The sequence below is a fragment of the Phoenix dactylifera genome, chromosome 11 (assembly GCF_009389715.1).
Source record: "Phoenix dactylifera cultivar Barhee BC4 chromosome 11, palm_55x_up_171113_PBpolish2nd_filt_p, whole genome shotgun sequence".
NCBI lineage: Eukaryota > Viridiplantae > Streptophyta > Magnoliopsida > Arecales > Arecaceae > Phoenix > Phoenix dactylifera.
The window spans coordinates 6990316-7008003 of NC_052402.1; the positions used below are offsets into that span (position 1 = coordinate 6990316).

The 17688-nt window shown below is 40.0% G+C and overlaps 2 protein-coding genes across 2 annotated transcripts in view; one reads left to right on the forward strand and one right to left on the reverse strand.

Moving 5' to 3' along the window:
* Window positions 1-1948: 1948 nt before the first annotated feature.
* Window positions 1949-4811, reverse strand: LOC103714450 (BTB/POZ and TAZ domain-containing protein 1-like). Its single transcript, XM_008801702.3, has 5 exons — window positions 4606-4811; window positions 4262-4395; window positions 3230-3545; window positions 2490-2803; window positions 1949-2395 (listed from the first exon to the last, which is right to left on the reverse strand). Exons 1-5 carry the CDS (start codon window positions 4732-4734, stop codon window positions 2239-2241), a joined length of 1050 nt encoding a protein of 349 aa, XP_008799924.2. The 5' UTR covers window positions 4735-4811; the 3' UTR covers window positions 1949-2238.
* A 6400-nt stretch (window positions 4812-11211) lies between these two features.
* The window catches only part of LOC103714451 (actin-related protein 3-like), a 28431-nt gene continuing 21954 nt past the window's right edge, over window positions 11212-17688 (forward strand). The window contains exons 1-3 of the mRNA XM_008801703.4: window positions 11212-11606; window positions 15635-15869; window positions 15939-16163. Of these exons, the coding sequence (XP_008799925.1) occupies window positions 11560-11606; window positions 15635-15869; window positions 15939-16163 (507 nt within the window). The 5' untranslated portion in view covers window positions 11212-11559. The remainder of the gene's footprint in view (window positions 11607-15634; window positions 15870-15938; window positions 16164-17688) is intronic.

The following is a 17688-nucleotide window of genomic DNA, read 5'->3' on the forward strand; positions in this document are numbered from 1 at the left end:
CTCGCTAATACAAGTTGTTATATGATTCTTAAAATCACTCTAACAAGATCATGCTAACAAAAGAGAATAATACCGACTCATATAGGATCAAGCTAATAAGAAAAATATAAAGAAAACTAATATGGGCTGATATAGGTTGTTACGTAATTTCTAAAATTATGTTATCGAGGAATGAAACTCACCGATGAATGTGGTCATTCTATTCTAATTTCAATCCCGATGGTACACGAAATGTATAAAAAATGGTAATAGTTTTCAACCTTTTAGAAATTGGGGGACAGACTCCATCATTATGCCGGTCCATGTCCGCGGAAGACAAGTTCTGGAAATTTAGTCGAGCGCCATGGACTAAAAAGTTTCAGGACCAGTCAAAAATTTTAAGAGTTTCCCAGAATCCATCTTGGAAACCTCCAGGAGACAGGCTCCATGATTATGCCGGTCCATGTCCACAGAAGATAAATTCTGCAATTTAGTCAGGTGTTATGAACCAAACATGTTTACTTGATTCACGACAATATCAATGTTTCATGCATGAAGTATGGCGGATAGGGATGCAATCTCTCCGCCTATTGTGAACTTTTCTAGCTGAAACTTTACAACACTTACCTACGTTAAATAAAGAAAGCGAGCTCACAAGAAAGCAAAACTAGCTCCTATTATGTGTCCACTACTAACTTATTTATGTGTAAGATAGTAGTTTATATTAGGGATAATGGAATCTATAATTAAGGCTGCAAATAGGTTAATTTGACCTATGACCCAAGCCAACCCATTTTTGAAGACTTGTGGAATGGGTCGGGTTGAAATATTAGACCCCTCCCACATTTTCAGTGGAGTCTGGATATTATAAACTTTGACTTGGCCTAACTTAACCTGAGTTGAGTTTATTTTAGACCTTCTTATTAGTTACTGGACCTAACTTGACTGGAACTGATCTGAAGAAAGTATTCCAAGTCATTACTTCTTTTTTTTTTTTCCTATTAAGAGAAAAGTGCTCAAATTAATTTCGCTACATCAAGAAAGGCCAGCTTTTTAGATTATTAAATTCTTGAAGCATACTACGGTCGATAAATATTAATTTATTCATAAGTAAGAACAAAATTTTCTTTATCAAATCTTATGAGTAAGTAAATATAGATCTAGACTTGATGATCGAAATATTTTGGATTGGATCTAAATCATTCATGACCCCGATAATATCCAAATAGCCTATCGAGTCTAAAATATTTTTCATAGATTTGGCCGATCCAAACCGATCTTCTACTAGGTTGATCAGAATCCAATATAAAGACATGTACATTAAATTGGGTTGGATTGAGATCAAGCATGTCCCAGTCCGACCCAACCCATTAAAGAGACACTTATCCAACTTGGAATAAAATATGGAGGCTGCTCAGAACAGGTTTGATTTTTTCTTTTTTTTAAAAAAAAAATCCTGCATTCATTTCCACGATCCATGTGTTGAAGACAGAATTTGACCGATCTAAACCATCTATAGAAGAAAATTTTCAAATCTTACTCCGCGTATGCCGTAAGCAAAAGCTATATTAAGGAATACGTCAAAAGTCAAAACACCAGTGTGTGAAAATATGGTTTCTCTTGAACAGATGGCATGCAACGTGACAAAATATTTTTTTCTTCTTAAAAGGGCCCTAACATGCAAAACAGAAGCCTTCTCAAAGAAAGCCTATCAAGTATTTGCCGTAGAAGATCATATCAATGAATCATTCAAAAAACTTAAGATCCCCATTTTTTTCATTGATAAAAATTCACTTTACAGTAGGCCTGAATGCATTATAGACGGCTATGACATGCATGCATAATCTCATAAACACTCCTCACTGCACCAAGACCAAGCATGAATCTGATGGCCTCCCACGTTTCACATTCAGGAATTTTCAACTGGCCCGCGGACTTTAATGGCCCTTTGTTGAAGTCTTAATCGAAATTATGTCGCATTTCTTAGTTAACCTAAAATTTCATTCTTGCAAGATTGTACAAAATTATGGTCAAGTTGGAAATTTCCAAGAGACGCAAAAATGAGCCTACTTCAAATACAGCACGGCAACGACCTCTTCCAAGTCAAACCTTTGCCCATAAGAAGCTGAATAAATAAAGAAAATAAAAGAATAAATGGAGGAGGCTCATAGCATGCAGAACACACCTCTTTATTCTTTTCTAACGGAAAAGAACGTAGGACGTAAAATTATAAAAAGGAAAAAAGATTAGTCAGAGTCTCTACAGCGACCATCCAAACGATTCATGAAGCTGTTCCTCCCTTTTCCTCTTGGTCAAGGAGGACATAACTCTGGCCGCGGCCACCTTCTTGGCCAGAAGCCTCCACTTCCCATCCTCTTCTCTTCCTTCCATCTGCTGGGACTTAAGCCTGAATTGCCTGCAGCCAAGACAGAGGGACAATGGAGCAGTCAAAATAAAGTCGAACAGGTAGCAAAACAGACGATCGAGCAAGTAGTCGGCGGGTTGCTCACGTGCAGAGGGGGACATTGCAAGGGTCGGGCCGGTCGCAGATGGAGGAGTGGAGGCGGAGGAGCTGCCACATGCGCTTGCACCGGGGGCAGCTGCGCCGGTGCCGGCGGAGGTCGCAGGCGGCGAAGTGGCGGATGAGATGCTGGATGCCGCGGCAGGTGGCGAAGCGGGCGCATGGGAACCGGCGGGGCTCCTGGTCGTAGGGCCCCACCTCCGTGCATCCCTCCGTGAAGATGTGCTGCAGGCACTCCATCGCCTCGCTCAGCTCCATGTACACCCCCTGCTCCTCCTTCTTCCTCCGCCGCCGTCTCCGCCGCTGCCAAGTTAAAAACAAAACGAAATACGACATCAGACGCCGGCTTTGAGCTAGGCTTGTGGTAGCCAGATTGGGTCCGTTAGTGTCGAATTGGATTTTTTCAGTTGGTCAGGTCCAGGCTGGCAACAACTGGCCAGCCCCATGCCTAACAACCGTAACAGTCAACATCAACCACCGCGTGCAGACAAAAGACGCCAGCCAAACACGGACGTAGTTACGAGTTGTAGAAAAATATAAAATTTATAAATAAATCTATATCCTATCTGCTCAAGTTTTTGAGATAAATGGTAATTTTAATGTGGTATTAAAGCAGAAATTCTGAATTCTAGCTCGTGTGAAAAAAATATAATAAAATATAAAATATATAAATAAATTTATAAGCTTAAGCTTTGCAACGGTCGTTTTGATAGCAGGATAAATAATTACCAGGTCGGCTTCTTGGAGGAATTGGAGGATTTCGAGCTCGAGCCAGGGGTCGTGAGCTTGGAGAAATCGCCAGGCCTCGGTCTGCTCGACGGCGGCGAAGTCCTTCGCCAGAAGCTTCATGCAACGCAGATAGAGCCAGGGCGCGTCGCACTCCCGGGCCAGCTGAAGCACGTCCACGACGCCCTCCGCAGCGAGCCGCCGCGCCAGCCCCGCCTCGCACGCGCGCTTCAGCCAACCCACCTGGAACACGTGCGACAGCACCAGGAGATGCATCCCGTACTTCCCCAGCTCCCCCGACTCCGCCCCAGCATCGCACCTGCCATCGATTAATCGATCAATCCCATCCGTCCATTACACCCACCACCACCACCGCACGTTTTTTTCCCAAACTGTTATTATAATTATTATAAAGGGGGTCACCAAGAATAAATGAACGGTTGATATGGATTCCCCGAGGACCACGAGGTTATATTTGGACCGTTTCGTCGACATACGGGGCCCATCGACGAACACGGACATTTATTTGATTAAAATAAAAGCTTAAAAAAATCTAAAAGAGCCAAAGCGAGAGGATGGCACAAGAAGCTCGCCGCCGGGAAGAGGGAGTTGGGGGCCAGCGCGTCGCAAGCGGACGGCCCGATCGTTTATTCCAAGTCTAGCTGGCATACATGACACGCGTCCTTCCGCAAGCTGTATGTAAACAATTAACTGGGCTGCAAAAGACACGTGTCCTGCGCCTCCGGAAAGGCTGTAAGAACCAAAAAAATCACCCTTGCACCTGATCCCTGAATCACAAAAAATATCGGAAGCCGAAATTTTTGGGCTGTTGCCGCCTCCATGGACCCACAGAACACGGCCGGGGTAGGGAAGAGAGGCTTCGTGAGCTTTGAATGATACAACTTCGTCGGAAAGCAGAGAATGATGCAATATTTTTTTTTTCTTTACGAAGTAACTGTTTTTATATTACATTCAGGAGATTTCGGTTCTGTTTTGTTTTTCTTGTGGAGAAAAAAAAAGGAAAATTGAGCAAACCTGGCGGAGTAGAGGAATCGGAGGAAGGCGAGAACGGCATCGCAAGGAACTCCAAGAATGGGGATCGATTTAGTCGAATTCCCTCGCTGCCGTGGCCGATCCAGCATGCCCTCCAACACTGGCGATACCGATGCCTTCCGAGTTTCGATCCACCACCAAATCCCGTAAAATAACAAAGATTTCAATCAGTAAGAGAGGCTACAGCTGAACAACAACAGAATGGATGCAGATCCGGCAACGGATTTCGCCCTCTCAGTCTCAGATCTCAAGATCACCGGAAAACAAAAACAGGATAGAGAGAGAGAGAGGGAGAGACCGATGAAAAGATAGATGGAGACATGTACCAGAACTGCGGAGTGGGCGGGGATGCTCCGGCCGCCGGAGGTTATGATCTGGACGTCGGCGGCGGGGATATCCTCGCGTCCCGCCTCCAGCCACCGCCGGAACCCAGTCGGATCCATCGAAACCCTCATTTCTTCCTCGCCTCCCTTCGTATCCTCTCTTCTTCTCGAGACTTTGGCCCAATATTTTAGGGGAACGCAGCGTCCCCCCTCGCTCCTCTGTAATATATATAGCCGCGGAGGCGGGGCAAAAGGAAACGGGCCAGAATTTGGTAAAAATAATAAAAAAAAGATATTTTCAAATAATATTTAAAATGACTAAATATGATTTCATTGCTGACGTGACGGATGGAGGGGCGCGGATTTTTTTTTTTAACCAGTAGTTCAAACAATACTACACAGACAAGAACAGCCAATAAAATATTTATAAAATAATTAAAAATAATAATTTAATTAGCAGCTCTATTTACTTTTCGAAATACACGCACAGTATAGAAAACACCACACCCCCTCAATAGAAGGCCTAAATGGTTTAGGGTTAACTAGCTCCTGGGTGAGCGAAGCGTCTCTCACCCGTCCAAATTCGGACATGATGATGTAGGCGATCGTGTCCCATCCTCATCCTCATCCTGAACAGCTCACCTCCCATGCAACTTGTTGTATATAGTAAGCATTCCACGTGGCAAGTTGCATGGGATGATGCAGGATGCACTCAGCTCACCTCTCATGCAACTTGTTGTATATGGCAAGCATTCTACGTGGCAAGTTGCATGGGAGCTGGGCTGTTGTGGATGAGAATGGGACCGGGTCCCTCCCACGTCATTCTACGTGGCAAGTTGCATGGGAGCTGGGCTGCTGTGGATGAGGATGCGACGGGTCCCTCGCGTCATCCTACGCGGCAACTAATACAATTATGATACATCCTACGTGGCAACCAATACAATCCACGTTGTTATGATACAGGATGCACCCGTGCACTGTCATTTGCAGTTGTTCCACGTGGAATTTGGGTTTATATTTTTCTTTTTAAAGTGTTTTTCTGAAGTTTAAAGTTGAAATTTTATGACTTGTTTGGTTATTGTAGGGATCAAAAATTGAAAATACTGTGAGATGACCAGAAGAGAAAAATGTGAATTACATTACAACAAGTTGTTTTATTACATTAAGCCTTGCAAATGGTTCTTCGATGAGTTGTTTTCTGGTGTCACTATTAGAAGTGGCAATTAAGCCAAATTAAAATTTATTTATTAAATAGATCAAAAGTTCAAATTCAAATCTATTTATTTTATTAAACAAGAAACTCAACAAAATATATGATGAATTGAATCAAGTTAAACAGGTTAAGTACTGCCAGTCATTGTTATGATCTTTCTTACTTGGACCTCCAAAAAAATACAATCGATTGATTGTTCATGGCTAATAGCGTAAAGCAGATAGGTCCAACTGGAGCTCTCCCCATTTTATAAATATCTCATCGACCAATTTTGGAAAACCAAATTAGCCTAGTGGAATTAAAATCTAAGAAGCAGGTTTCATTCACCAACAGTTAAATTCTGCTCCCTTGCATGCGACCAAAGGAATTGGTTTTTCCATTCCACCTCAAGGGATAGGATTTAATTCTTTAACTAAACATAACAGTGTCATGTATCCATAATACCATCATGCATGTTTCCTACAACTTAAAGTTCACTTTTGCATCAACACCTTCAAGTAAAGAATTTGTCATTTAAGAATCTTCATAGTTAGCCACCTTTAAGTAAAGAATTTTTCATTTAAGAATCTTCATACTTCTTTTCTAGTCCTCTTAAATTGTTTCATAGTTGTGAGCGGCGTATATTAATTGATGCAAATAAACAAAGCGAACGGTGGAAATTAAGTAACTTCGATTGGTCAAATTTATCGGCATTGAAAAAAAAAAAGGGTTGTATTTCCAGATGCATACATGATTAGATTTTTTGAAACCTATAAATAATTAGAAGATATTGAGGAATACAAAAAAATTATTTACTTATATATATATATATATATATATTCCAAAGCATGGTGAAAGTTATGTGAAGATGTTTTTTGTTTACTTATGCGACCATGTTCTCTGCCTGACAGTGATAGGATTTGTTCACATCATTGCTGAATTATGTTTGGTTTAACACCTCAAAGAGCATTCTCTAATGGAAGAAATGGAAACATGAGTATCCACTTTATATGTGTCTTTATATAATCTCTATCTAAATAAATACAATATTATTGGCTAACATCTTACACCTTTTCAGACAAAAAAAAGTGAACTTGAAATTTTCCTAAAATAAATAACAAAAAAAGGGTGCACCCACAAAAGTTGAAGTCAGGGACTGTACTTATTACATTAAATTAATTTGCAAAAGAAATGTTTAATGAAAATGTTTAGATACGTGGGATAAAAGAAAGGAAAATCCAAAGAGGACCAACTATAGAAAAGTAAAGAAAGTCTTTTTTATGTCAAGGTTAGAGCTTGCTGGATTTTTTTCCCCAGATTTCACTCATCTCTCTATGTGTGTCACTCTCTAGAGAGGTACCCACAAAAGAATATATAATTGTAAATCAAGAGAAAGCAGCTTAATACATAGCCTAAAATGAAAGGAATCATCCAAATAATACCCACACCATATCTCCCTGCCCCAGGTCCAACCATCCCTTTGTGGTCTCCACCTTTTGGTCTCCTTGTTTTTGGTATATGTCTGGAAAAATTCTGTGACACATTTGTTTCAATCAGGTCATGACAGCATGCACCAGCCATTGAATGGGAACCATGGAAAGATTTGCACGAAATTTCATTAGCATGGACTTATTCAGAAGTAGCCAATGATTTCATCAGCCAAAAGAAAGGAGGGAAAAAAAATAAGGGGGGAAAAGAATGTGGCCAATGTGCCCCTCATGCTAATTTTTGTTTCATAAACTATAGTTGACCCTAATAGCGGTATAATTTTTAATCGGACTAGATCCACCATTGAGTTGGTGAGCCGATTCAATGATAAAGCAGCATGCATAAATGTGTATAAGGACTCTTACACTTTTTTCTTTGCCATTGTGCATAAGATCGATCTGGTCCAACCAATAACTACTCTTAATAATGTTAGCCAATGCGGAAATATGTCATGTACATCAATTGAATCCTCTGCTTTAAAATAGTAGTAGTAATAATAATAATAAAGTTTATGATCTGTAGGTCTATTGGAAGGGACTTGTTTAGGCATGGGGTTGCTTACGGTTTGCTTGTACCTAACTTGTCTGAAATATGATGTCGAAAACTTCAAAAAATATTTAATAATGGAACTTATGCACATTAAAAGATGATCAAGTCAGCATAGGACAAATGTTTGAATTAATGCTTAAGTGTCCTCTTTTGAAAGAAACTATCTAGCTTGGCAGCGGATGCAAGCACAGCAGCTAGTTGTTATCAACAGTTCAACAATACTACAGGGCCCATGAAGCCAAATCCAGTGACCCAGCTTGATTCAAGATACTCAAGCTATTCCATATTCATGTCAACCTTGGATTTTGTTTTCACAGTCCACAAGCCACTAGAAGACATGAATTTTGAACATACACCACAAATTCATACATCGTTTTCTAAAATGTCTCGATCACTATGAAGATTATCTGCCAAGGAGATTAATCCGCAACAAAGTAAGTTGAATATAGTTATAATTATGGTCAAGGTCTTGATCAAAATTGCAAGAAAAGCAACATCCAAGAGATGGCGAAACGCATTCAAACCACCAAGTCACCGGTTCATTCTACTTCAGAAAGTATCGAAAAACTTCAAAGTTTCGAGCAATTTAGGTTAGGGTCTCATCTAGCATGTATCGATGATATCGCTCTCATTGGTGTAATAGAAATGTTTTGAACTGTTGCTGAAGGGAGAGGTGCTAAAGCAAATGTTGTTCATAAGTGAGTATAGATCATTTCTTCCACAGATCTTATGTTTTCTCAAACTAGAGTTTGATATGTGTCTTGTCCTCTCTGAGATTGATGCATTTTAGTTTTCCTTTGAGCAAAATAGTTCTCTTTGGGCTGAGGGAATCCTTCTGGTGTTCAATAGAACAAGTCTTTCTACGAAAAGAAGCTAGTACAAGTCCACAATTACCCATTTATTTGGCTTTATGCAAGAACCATATACAGCCTAAAATGGTGTTTGAAATAGAAAAAACCAAAACAAAAACTTGTCGAAAGTTTTGATTCTCTGCGCCTAGAGGCTTCATATATATAGCACGTTTGCAAGTATCATGGTGGGATTTGTTTCATTTAGATCTGTTCGTGGACCGGGTAGCCCGCCCGACCCATTGAAACCTAAGGCTTTCGGGGGAGGCCTAGGGCAAGATTTTAAGCCCGGCAGGCAGGCAGGCCTGGAAAATAAACGATCCAATCTGAAGATTAAAGCCCAGCCCAACCACAGACTGGTCTGACTTTTTTTTTTGTTTTTGCATGTGTTGTTTGTTTATGTTTGATGTATTTATGTACTTAATTGATAATTTTTGTTGTTATGCTAACTTAATAGGATAAGAGACATATCGTAGGTTGTTGGAAATATTTAATTATACATATTTAGTATTTTTAAAATATTTTTAAGTTTTTTTGTTATTTTTAGAAGATTAAGAACTGATTAGGAAATTTGAGGCCCAGCCCAAAGTCCTAGTATGGATCGGGTTTGGACTTAGAAGGGAAACCGGTAAACCAGAATGCCGCGTCAAGACCGGGCCTAAGTAAATTGCGTTGACCGTTGGGCAAAGCTCTATTCCAGCCCAGGCTTGCTCGGCCATCAAAATTCAAATTTTGCTTATCCTTTTGATATGTGAGATTGAATAGGAATGATTATTGCGTCCAAAAATCTTTCAGAATTACTCCTTTATATCCTATCGATCATATATGATTTTACTAATACCCCCTCTCACATTTAATCGAGGAATGAGTCCTGGTTTGGCTTATAAACTCTATAATATATCTTGACATAGAAGGGCATTTAAGTGTATCCGTAAGGTGATTTGAGAAAATGAAACGAGTCACCAAAAGCGCAAATGAGACTCTCACAAACATGGTGGTAGCCGGGCTCGATCTGTTAATTGATATTGTCGCAAAATAAAATATGTGGATGATCCAATAATTAAACACCAATGTCTCCAAAGATAATAAAAGATACCCAAGTAAGCTCTGCGGTGGTAGAGGCTCTTGATTGATACGAGCGTGTGTGACAACTTTCTAGTTTTTGCATTCCATGCAATACAGTTACCATTAAAAAAAAAAGGTGGAACTGGCTACCACTCAAAGAAGAATACAAATCAAGTGTATATGAGACAAGGATACACATTCAAGATAAAAAGTATGTTGATATATCTTAAAACATATGCACAGATTATATATTTCATGCGAAAAGATGATTGATCTTCTTTCATGATACCATATATTGTGGTTCAAATCCGACCCGAGGGTGACCACGCTGGAGGAGTCAAGGGAGCCGCTGAGGTGTCCGGGAAGAAAGCAAGATCCGCCACCCGCATGCCGGTATATCTGCACAAAGCCTCACCGGTGTTTCTGGTGAGAACCCTCCAACGATCAAGTTAGGGAGGTGTATATTTGGTTTTTCTCAAGAGAGAGAGAGTCCTCCTTTGGGGTTACCTGACGGGGCTATTTATAGTCTCGGTGGAGAGGCCCAAATGGTGGAGGCATTATCCGGCTTCATCATGAGGGGGGATGGTTCTTAGCCGAATGGCGCGCAGCTAGAGCTGGGCGGTGGCATACGGTGCCCTCCATTCTTGAGAACGGTAAGGTATTGACAGTCGTAGCAGGACATGGTTGGAGTAATCACGGAGTCGTCCTTTGACTGTCGTGGACCAGCTAGTAAAGCGTGGCGTAGTAGCATTGCAATGTACAACCACATAGGAGGGCATATGCACGCACATGATTGCAATTGTTGGCGAGGCCGAGCACGTCGAGAGGTCACATCATGCATTTGATGAGGTTAGCCTGATAGGTGGTGTCTGGTGTGGTAAGCCCAGCACCTCGGGTTCCGAGGTGCGCCTGGCGGAGTGCTCCGAGCTCAAGGGTCGGGGCATGTTGTTGAAGAGGATATCCTGGACTTAGTCGGGTGAGTCAGCAGGTACAGGAGGTCGGGGGAGCTTTCGGCGTAGTCCGAGGTCGGACTGATTCTAGGCCGGATCGAGGACACGTCTGGTCGGTGTTGGTGCTTATTGGGCCGAAATTGGGTGGCTCTTTTGTTATGGGCAGGACGATCCATTTCGCCCCCATCACCATATATTTCAAAGTACTCTAAACTCTTTTATTCATCCATCTACCCATATCTCAAAAGATTATTGTGTTATCCAATGGTGGAATTGCGCCAAAGAATGTGAATCTTTCTTTTGTGCAAAAGGTACAACCCCTATCCTTTTGTCATTTGATGGCACTACAGACTACTTTTGAATGGTGCATACTCTAGGAAATATCCGGTCTCATAGAAAAGGTAGGTACTTTTGCACCTCAAAAAAAAAAAAAAGGTACTTGGAGAGTCAACAAATATTCTTGTAGAAGATGGTGACATGAAAACGAACGCGCTCGCAATATATATTATTAGTTCTCTTTTCCTCCCGTCTTCCCGCTTGCGAGGAATTGTTTTTGGTTTGGGCATATAAGAAAGTCGCCAAAGAACCGGCGCATTTACGCGAGCAAGACCGAGTCGGAAAGTCGCGTCTCCTTCGCCGATCGAGGCCACAAAAGAAAAGAAACACCCGCCGCCGCCGCCGGAGATCGTTGCTTTGATCATTCGCCGCCTAGCTTTTCTCATCGACGGCGAGGCTGAGGGCGGCGGCGGTGGCGGAGGCGAAGGAGTGCCGCGGCCTCTGGCGAGACTACTCCTGATTACCATGAGCGGATGCCCCGAAATTCTATCGGATCTCGGCGGCGGATCCACTCCTCTCTTCTTCCCGAATGGACGCTGCTTCTCGATCAGCCGTCGTCGTTGACAACGGAACCGGGTATCTTGCTCTGACGATCCGATCCTTTCCCCCATCCATTGATGATGATATTATTCTCTTTCTTTGCTCTTTATCTTGTTATGGAATCAAACTACCCTATACTAATCGATTGGCTTCTTGATCTCATGTCGCTGTGCGTATTTGTTTAAATATTTCTTTCTTGTTGGTGCAACGATGATTAGTTTTGGTATGGCACTGGTTCTTGAATTATTTGTCGAGCTTTTCTTTCCCTTTAGGGCTTGTATGATTAGCAGAATGAGGATTTCTGTGCGCAAATTGCATACTGAATTCTAGAAAAAACAGAATTAATCATGATCCAAGTATTACAGAGAGAGAGAGAGAGAGAGAGATGACCCAAGAATCAGCTATATGTGAAGGTGACCATCATCTGTATCATGCAATCAAGAAAGTGGAAGTTCTGGCTAAGTTTGTCTTGGGATGTGTTAAAGAAATGGAGTCTCATCTATGGTATTTCATGGTGCATTAACAAAGTCTGTAAAACATCTAACCGCACAGAGATGCACTTTCCTCTGAAAACGTTGCCTTTTCTTTGCTTCTCTAGGTTTTTTCATAGGAATAGAATTCAAAATAAATTATATCTAGCCATCGAGAATTATTCAGCTACATGAAGATGGCTAGATGAATGCATCTCCACCATTTTCTTGATCAAGATCACATCTTCTGTCTTTGCTGGATTTTTCAATTCGTTCCCTTGATTTAACTTGATTTTATCTTGACTCTTTTGTTGGCCCTCCAACTTGCATGTGTCAATTCAACCTCATCCATGCTTGTCACCACTTTATACTCAACCAGTGTGACTATATATATTGCCTTTTTATTCTCATTTGCATTCTAGAAGAGACTTAGATGCCAATATTTAGTTCATCCGTTGCATAGTTTTCCTAATTATAATATTCAAGGGCATGACAGTCATGTAACACTATCAAGCAAAGTTTTCTTTTTTCCTCTTGAATGTATTTTTGTGTGACGCAGATAACAAAAACAGTCACTAATGATTTCTCTTCATCATCAATTCTTACATGATTGTCTTCATATATCTTTTTGCAATAATTTTATTTTGTACATGTTTTTCTTAATTAGATTCCTAACTTGGTAACTAGTTCCTCTGTTTTTCTGTTATGCATACAATCTTATTGCCGTAATATCAATAGTGTACAAAATACATAGACCAGAAAACTTCCTCTTAGTAATTTATATGAAATTAATTCAGGCCTAGCATAAAGAGATGTGAGTTTAATGTGGACCCTTAGTGTTGGCCAATGGAAACTCGAATGCTATATGTTTTACTATGATATCTTGTATCAGGCAAAACTATCACGCTTCGACTGATATGAATGATATAACCCTGTTACCTATGTAGTTATTGGAGGTATTATGTTTATATTCGAACTAGTGATGATGCCATCTTTTGTTAAGTTTCACCTGTCACTATGTTGGTGTTAGAGTTGTCATTGTCTATTACAATACATTAAGCTGATTGTCTGATGCTCCAGACTTCTCGAAACCTCTAAGTATCTCAAAATACATTCAAATAAAAGAACATTGCTAATTTGCGATATGGTTCGCCTCACCGTACCGAACTAGATGGTATGGGGCATACTATACTATACCGGTATTTAGTACGCCGAACGTAGCGTACCGACACAAGATAGTGTGGCACTAGTACGGGGTTTGGTATCGAGACGGTGTACCTTATCTTATTATAAGTTGGTGTTGCTGATGTCTTGACCTTGTTTAAAGAGGAGCACAAGGACATAAAGTTGAAGCTGCGTCTTCCATATCTTTTTATTTTCCTTGAAATCTCCTCCATGATGCCTTCCTTCAAATATTATTTTGTTGAACTCTACTTAGTCTTCCTTTTGGAGTACTTACTTTTGTTGGCATCGACAATGGATCACTAAAATCTTTGTTGCAGTTGAATTGTAAGACCGACAATGATGATGAAACTCCTTTACCATCTTTTATAATATTGAGTGGTTCACATTAAAAAAAAAAATGAAGATGTATCCACTAAAGCCCTAGGCTGCGAGAGTTCTTTCTGGTTGGAGTTCCTTATTCTGACCATTGTTTTCTTTAAAAAAAGGAATGGCAAGTTTTCAAGGGGCAATGTAAAAGCAATAATTTTTTTGTGCATTTATGGTTTACCACATATCCCATTTGCTTCTTCTTAAAAACTGATCTTTCCAACATTTCCAGAAACATTGTCCTTTGCCTTTACTCCCAGAATGCTCTAAATCTTTAAAGAGTACTATAAGGATTGTAGGTTTCCGGTTATGCTTATAATGGTCATTGGATGACAGTTAGACATGTATTGTCATTTTTTATGTTAGTTTTAGCCTGTGTGACTTTATGACGCTGTTCTCAGATATCTATGATCTGTTTAACTTTCTTCACAACAAATACCTTATCATCTAGAAAGATTTTAGAATCAGTATGATCTCAAACTTTTCCAAGACTTCATTAACTAGATTTTGAAAGGGAATTTTTTGAGTACCTAAAAAAAATCAATTACTTTCCTGCAACATGCTGTTTCAGGTGCAATGCACTAACCTTGTGTGTGAAGTATCATCGAGCTACAACTTTGTTGCACTTTCAAATACAAATTCTTGTATAGGATTGAGTACTCGATTACTTAGGATCCTTTTAGTGAAAACTGCTACTCGAATGTCCCAATTTTATCATGCCTGTGATGAAGCATCCTTCTTGTTCTGATCCATTATTTTGACCTGTTCCCCCTTATATCGGAATGCTATCACTTGCCATTTTACCTTAAGCTCCAAGTAATATCTGATCTGAGGATTTCTATGATGGAGCTACTCTTTGGTCAAGTTTTTCAGTCCAGAATAAAACAGATAACATCTAATTTTAATGATTAAAGTACATTTTAAAAGTTATAAACATAAAACAAGTTGTAATTTGGTAGGTTGATATTATTTCTAGTTAATGTAACATTGATTTTCAAATGAGAACATAGTAAGGCTTTTAGTTTGAGTGCTCAATTAACACTTAGAGTAGATTGATTAATGGCATAGATGCAGATTACCATTTTTTACTCTTGGCAGAGTAAGCAGCTACCATGAATTTATAGGTAGTTTCCTAGGCATAGGTCGTTATTATGAATTTTAGAAGTTAAAAAAGACAGCTGTGTCCCTGCATAGGATTTTCATTTTAGTAGTCTAAAGTTTTGAGCTGATTTGTAATTCATTCAAATGTGGCATTTGAGTTGTCAAATATCAAACTGGTGGGACATAAATGCAGCAATTAAGAGATATGATCATAATCATTTAATCTGTCTTGATGCTGCTTGGATGGGGATTTGGGGTTACCCTACTCATGCAAATGATGGAGTGGCTTCATGTTTAGGTCATAAAACTGGACTATACCCTTTGTTGATTAAAGTTCATGGTTATTATAGTAGGTTATTTACCTTTTTCTATTACTTGAATGAGCACATGAAAGGGGAAACTTGAGGGTCATATATCATGGAATTGGTAAGATGTATTTTCTTTTGCTTCCCACTTCATAGAGAAGGGAAAGGTCTACAATGAACCAAATAAGCCACTATGTGACATCTTCTAAATATGAAGGGTGTTGTTAACAATGACCTATATGAACCTCTTTGTGACATCTTCTAAATATGAAGGGTTGGTGTATCGATGTGACTGACTGTGCTATGACTAAGTTAATGCTATATGACTTTCTTATAGTAGTTGACTCGGTGGTGCTGGAAATGGGTAATTTAGGCCTGTGCATTTCTCTTTGAAAAGTGCGTAGCTTTTTTCTTTCATTACAAGTAGCTCGCTAGGAATTCATAGATATTTATTCTGGTTGATGATAATGAAGATATAATGTCAGAGTAACTCTTTCCAACATGATGTCTAGGATTTTCTTTTGGTTTTTGTACTCATTTACAGTTTGATATACCCTTTTATATCTCCATCTTAATATTGTCCTGAGTAGGTTATATATTATTTTTTATTGATAATATTATATTTTCTTGCATTTAGGTATACCAAAATGGGATTTTCTGGTAATGTTGAACCATGCTTCATCATCCCTACTGCAGTAGCTGTCAACGAATCCTTCTTGAATCAATCCGAGGGTTCTAATAAGGAAAATTGGCTAGCACAGTACAATGCAGGCATAACGGCTGATCTTGATTTTTTTATTGGAGAGGAGGCTATTTCACTGTCTCGCTCTAGTGGCATATACAATCTCAGTTACCCTATACGCCATGGGCTGGTAAAGATCTAGCATTCCTATGTGTTATGCTTTTACACTATTCTTTGGAATTAATAGTGCCCTTTGCAGGTTGAGAATTGGGATACGATGGAAAAATTTTGGCAGCAATGCATTTTTAATTACTTGCGTTGTGATCCTGAAGAGCATTATTTTCTTCTGACTGAGAGCCCGGTCAATTCTCCTGAAGATCGCGAATATGCAGGAGAAATCATGTTTGAGACATTTAATGTCCCTGGGCTGTATATTGCTGTCCAACCTGTTCTTGCCCTTTCTGCTGGATATGCAACCTCAAAGGTTGGTTATATTTAACTATTAACTAGCATATATTTCCCTTTTCTTGTTCTTGTGTATTGTTCAAGATTTACTGCTAGATAAATTACTGGGTGAAGGCTTGGAAAAATCATAGAATGACTATTTCCTTTTGCTAGTGTTCTATCTTTAAAATAATGGAAGGTCATGGGTTTTGTCTTGAGGTTGGGACAGTCTAGTTGTGATATGAACTTATGTGCGCTGGATGTTTGATGTATTGCCATGTGCAAGTTGGGGTCATAAGCTGCAAAAACAGGCCTACCTGTGGTTGTTTGGCCTCCTCACTTCTAAATTGTGATATCCTAAATTGATCCACCAAACAACTAGGATTTCATGGTCATTTTGCATGCGATCAGCTGGTCAATCATCGTAAATTTGTAATAGCAAAAGAGTTATGAGTTTACTTAGCTTTATTTTTGAAATGAGGATACCAGCCACTCTATTATAGTGTCAGACTTGTCCATACCCTTGGTTTTATGAAAACACCAAGCCAAATTTCAGATGACTTCATTCTTACGGCAGTCTAGGTGAGAGATTAGCTAACTCCTGGGCATGAATATAGGTGAAGATGTAATTGCTTCTATGGCTAACCAACTCTTGGTCAACCATGTAGGTGAAGAAGTAATTGCATCTATAGTAACAAAAAACTGCATGGCCTTGCTAATTCTGAAACAATATTCTAAAATTGTAAGATGGGGCTATGGGTGGTTTTTTGACATTTTCCAAAACTTTAAGTTTATTATACAAACCATAAGCAGTTAGACTAAGGTTTACTGTACCGATTGGTGCCGTACCGCATCGAGCGTACCATATGACACTCAGTATGCCAAATTGTACCATACCGAACTACATATCGACACTATAATAGGATGGTACTGGTACGGAGTTTGGCACCGAGACGACAAGCTTTGAGTTAGACTCTAGCCTCAATTGATTAAGTTGTCAATAAGAGGCTGTTTGGAGCCTGATAGTTGAAGTTACAGTACAAATTAAGTGATACTGCAACTTAAGTTGTAATAGTTGACTTACAAGAAAGCTCACTTTTTGTATTTGGAGGAGAGTTTAGGAAAAAAGATAGGCATCTTTAACAAACGTTGCATTAAACATCTTGTAAGCAGATGCCAACTTAGAGCACTCAATGTGCATGAAAATGAGGGTGTTTTGGATAAAGAAGTCAGCATTAAAGTGCTAGAGGAGAGAGCTTGGGAATGGGCTCCCATAGGGATAGAGCGAGTGGCAGTGCAAGGCTTGAGGAGGGTGGAGAAGGAGGAGAAAGGTAGAGGGGGTAGATGGTGGTGGAGGAGAAGAAGATGGAGTGGAGGATGAGGGTGGCATAATGAATTCCGAGGAGGCGGCTGCGAGCTTCCTATAAGTGACAGGGACTGCTGCGATGTCAAGGGTAGAAGCGAGGAGGAACTTGAAGGCAGAGTGGGGCAAAGGAGAGAGGAAGGGAAGGAGGGGGAGGAGAGGCTTGCTGCGGTGAAGTTTGAGGTGGAGAAGGTGGCCATGG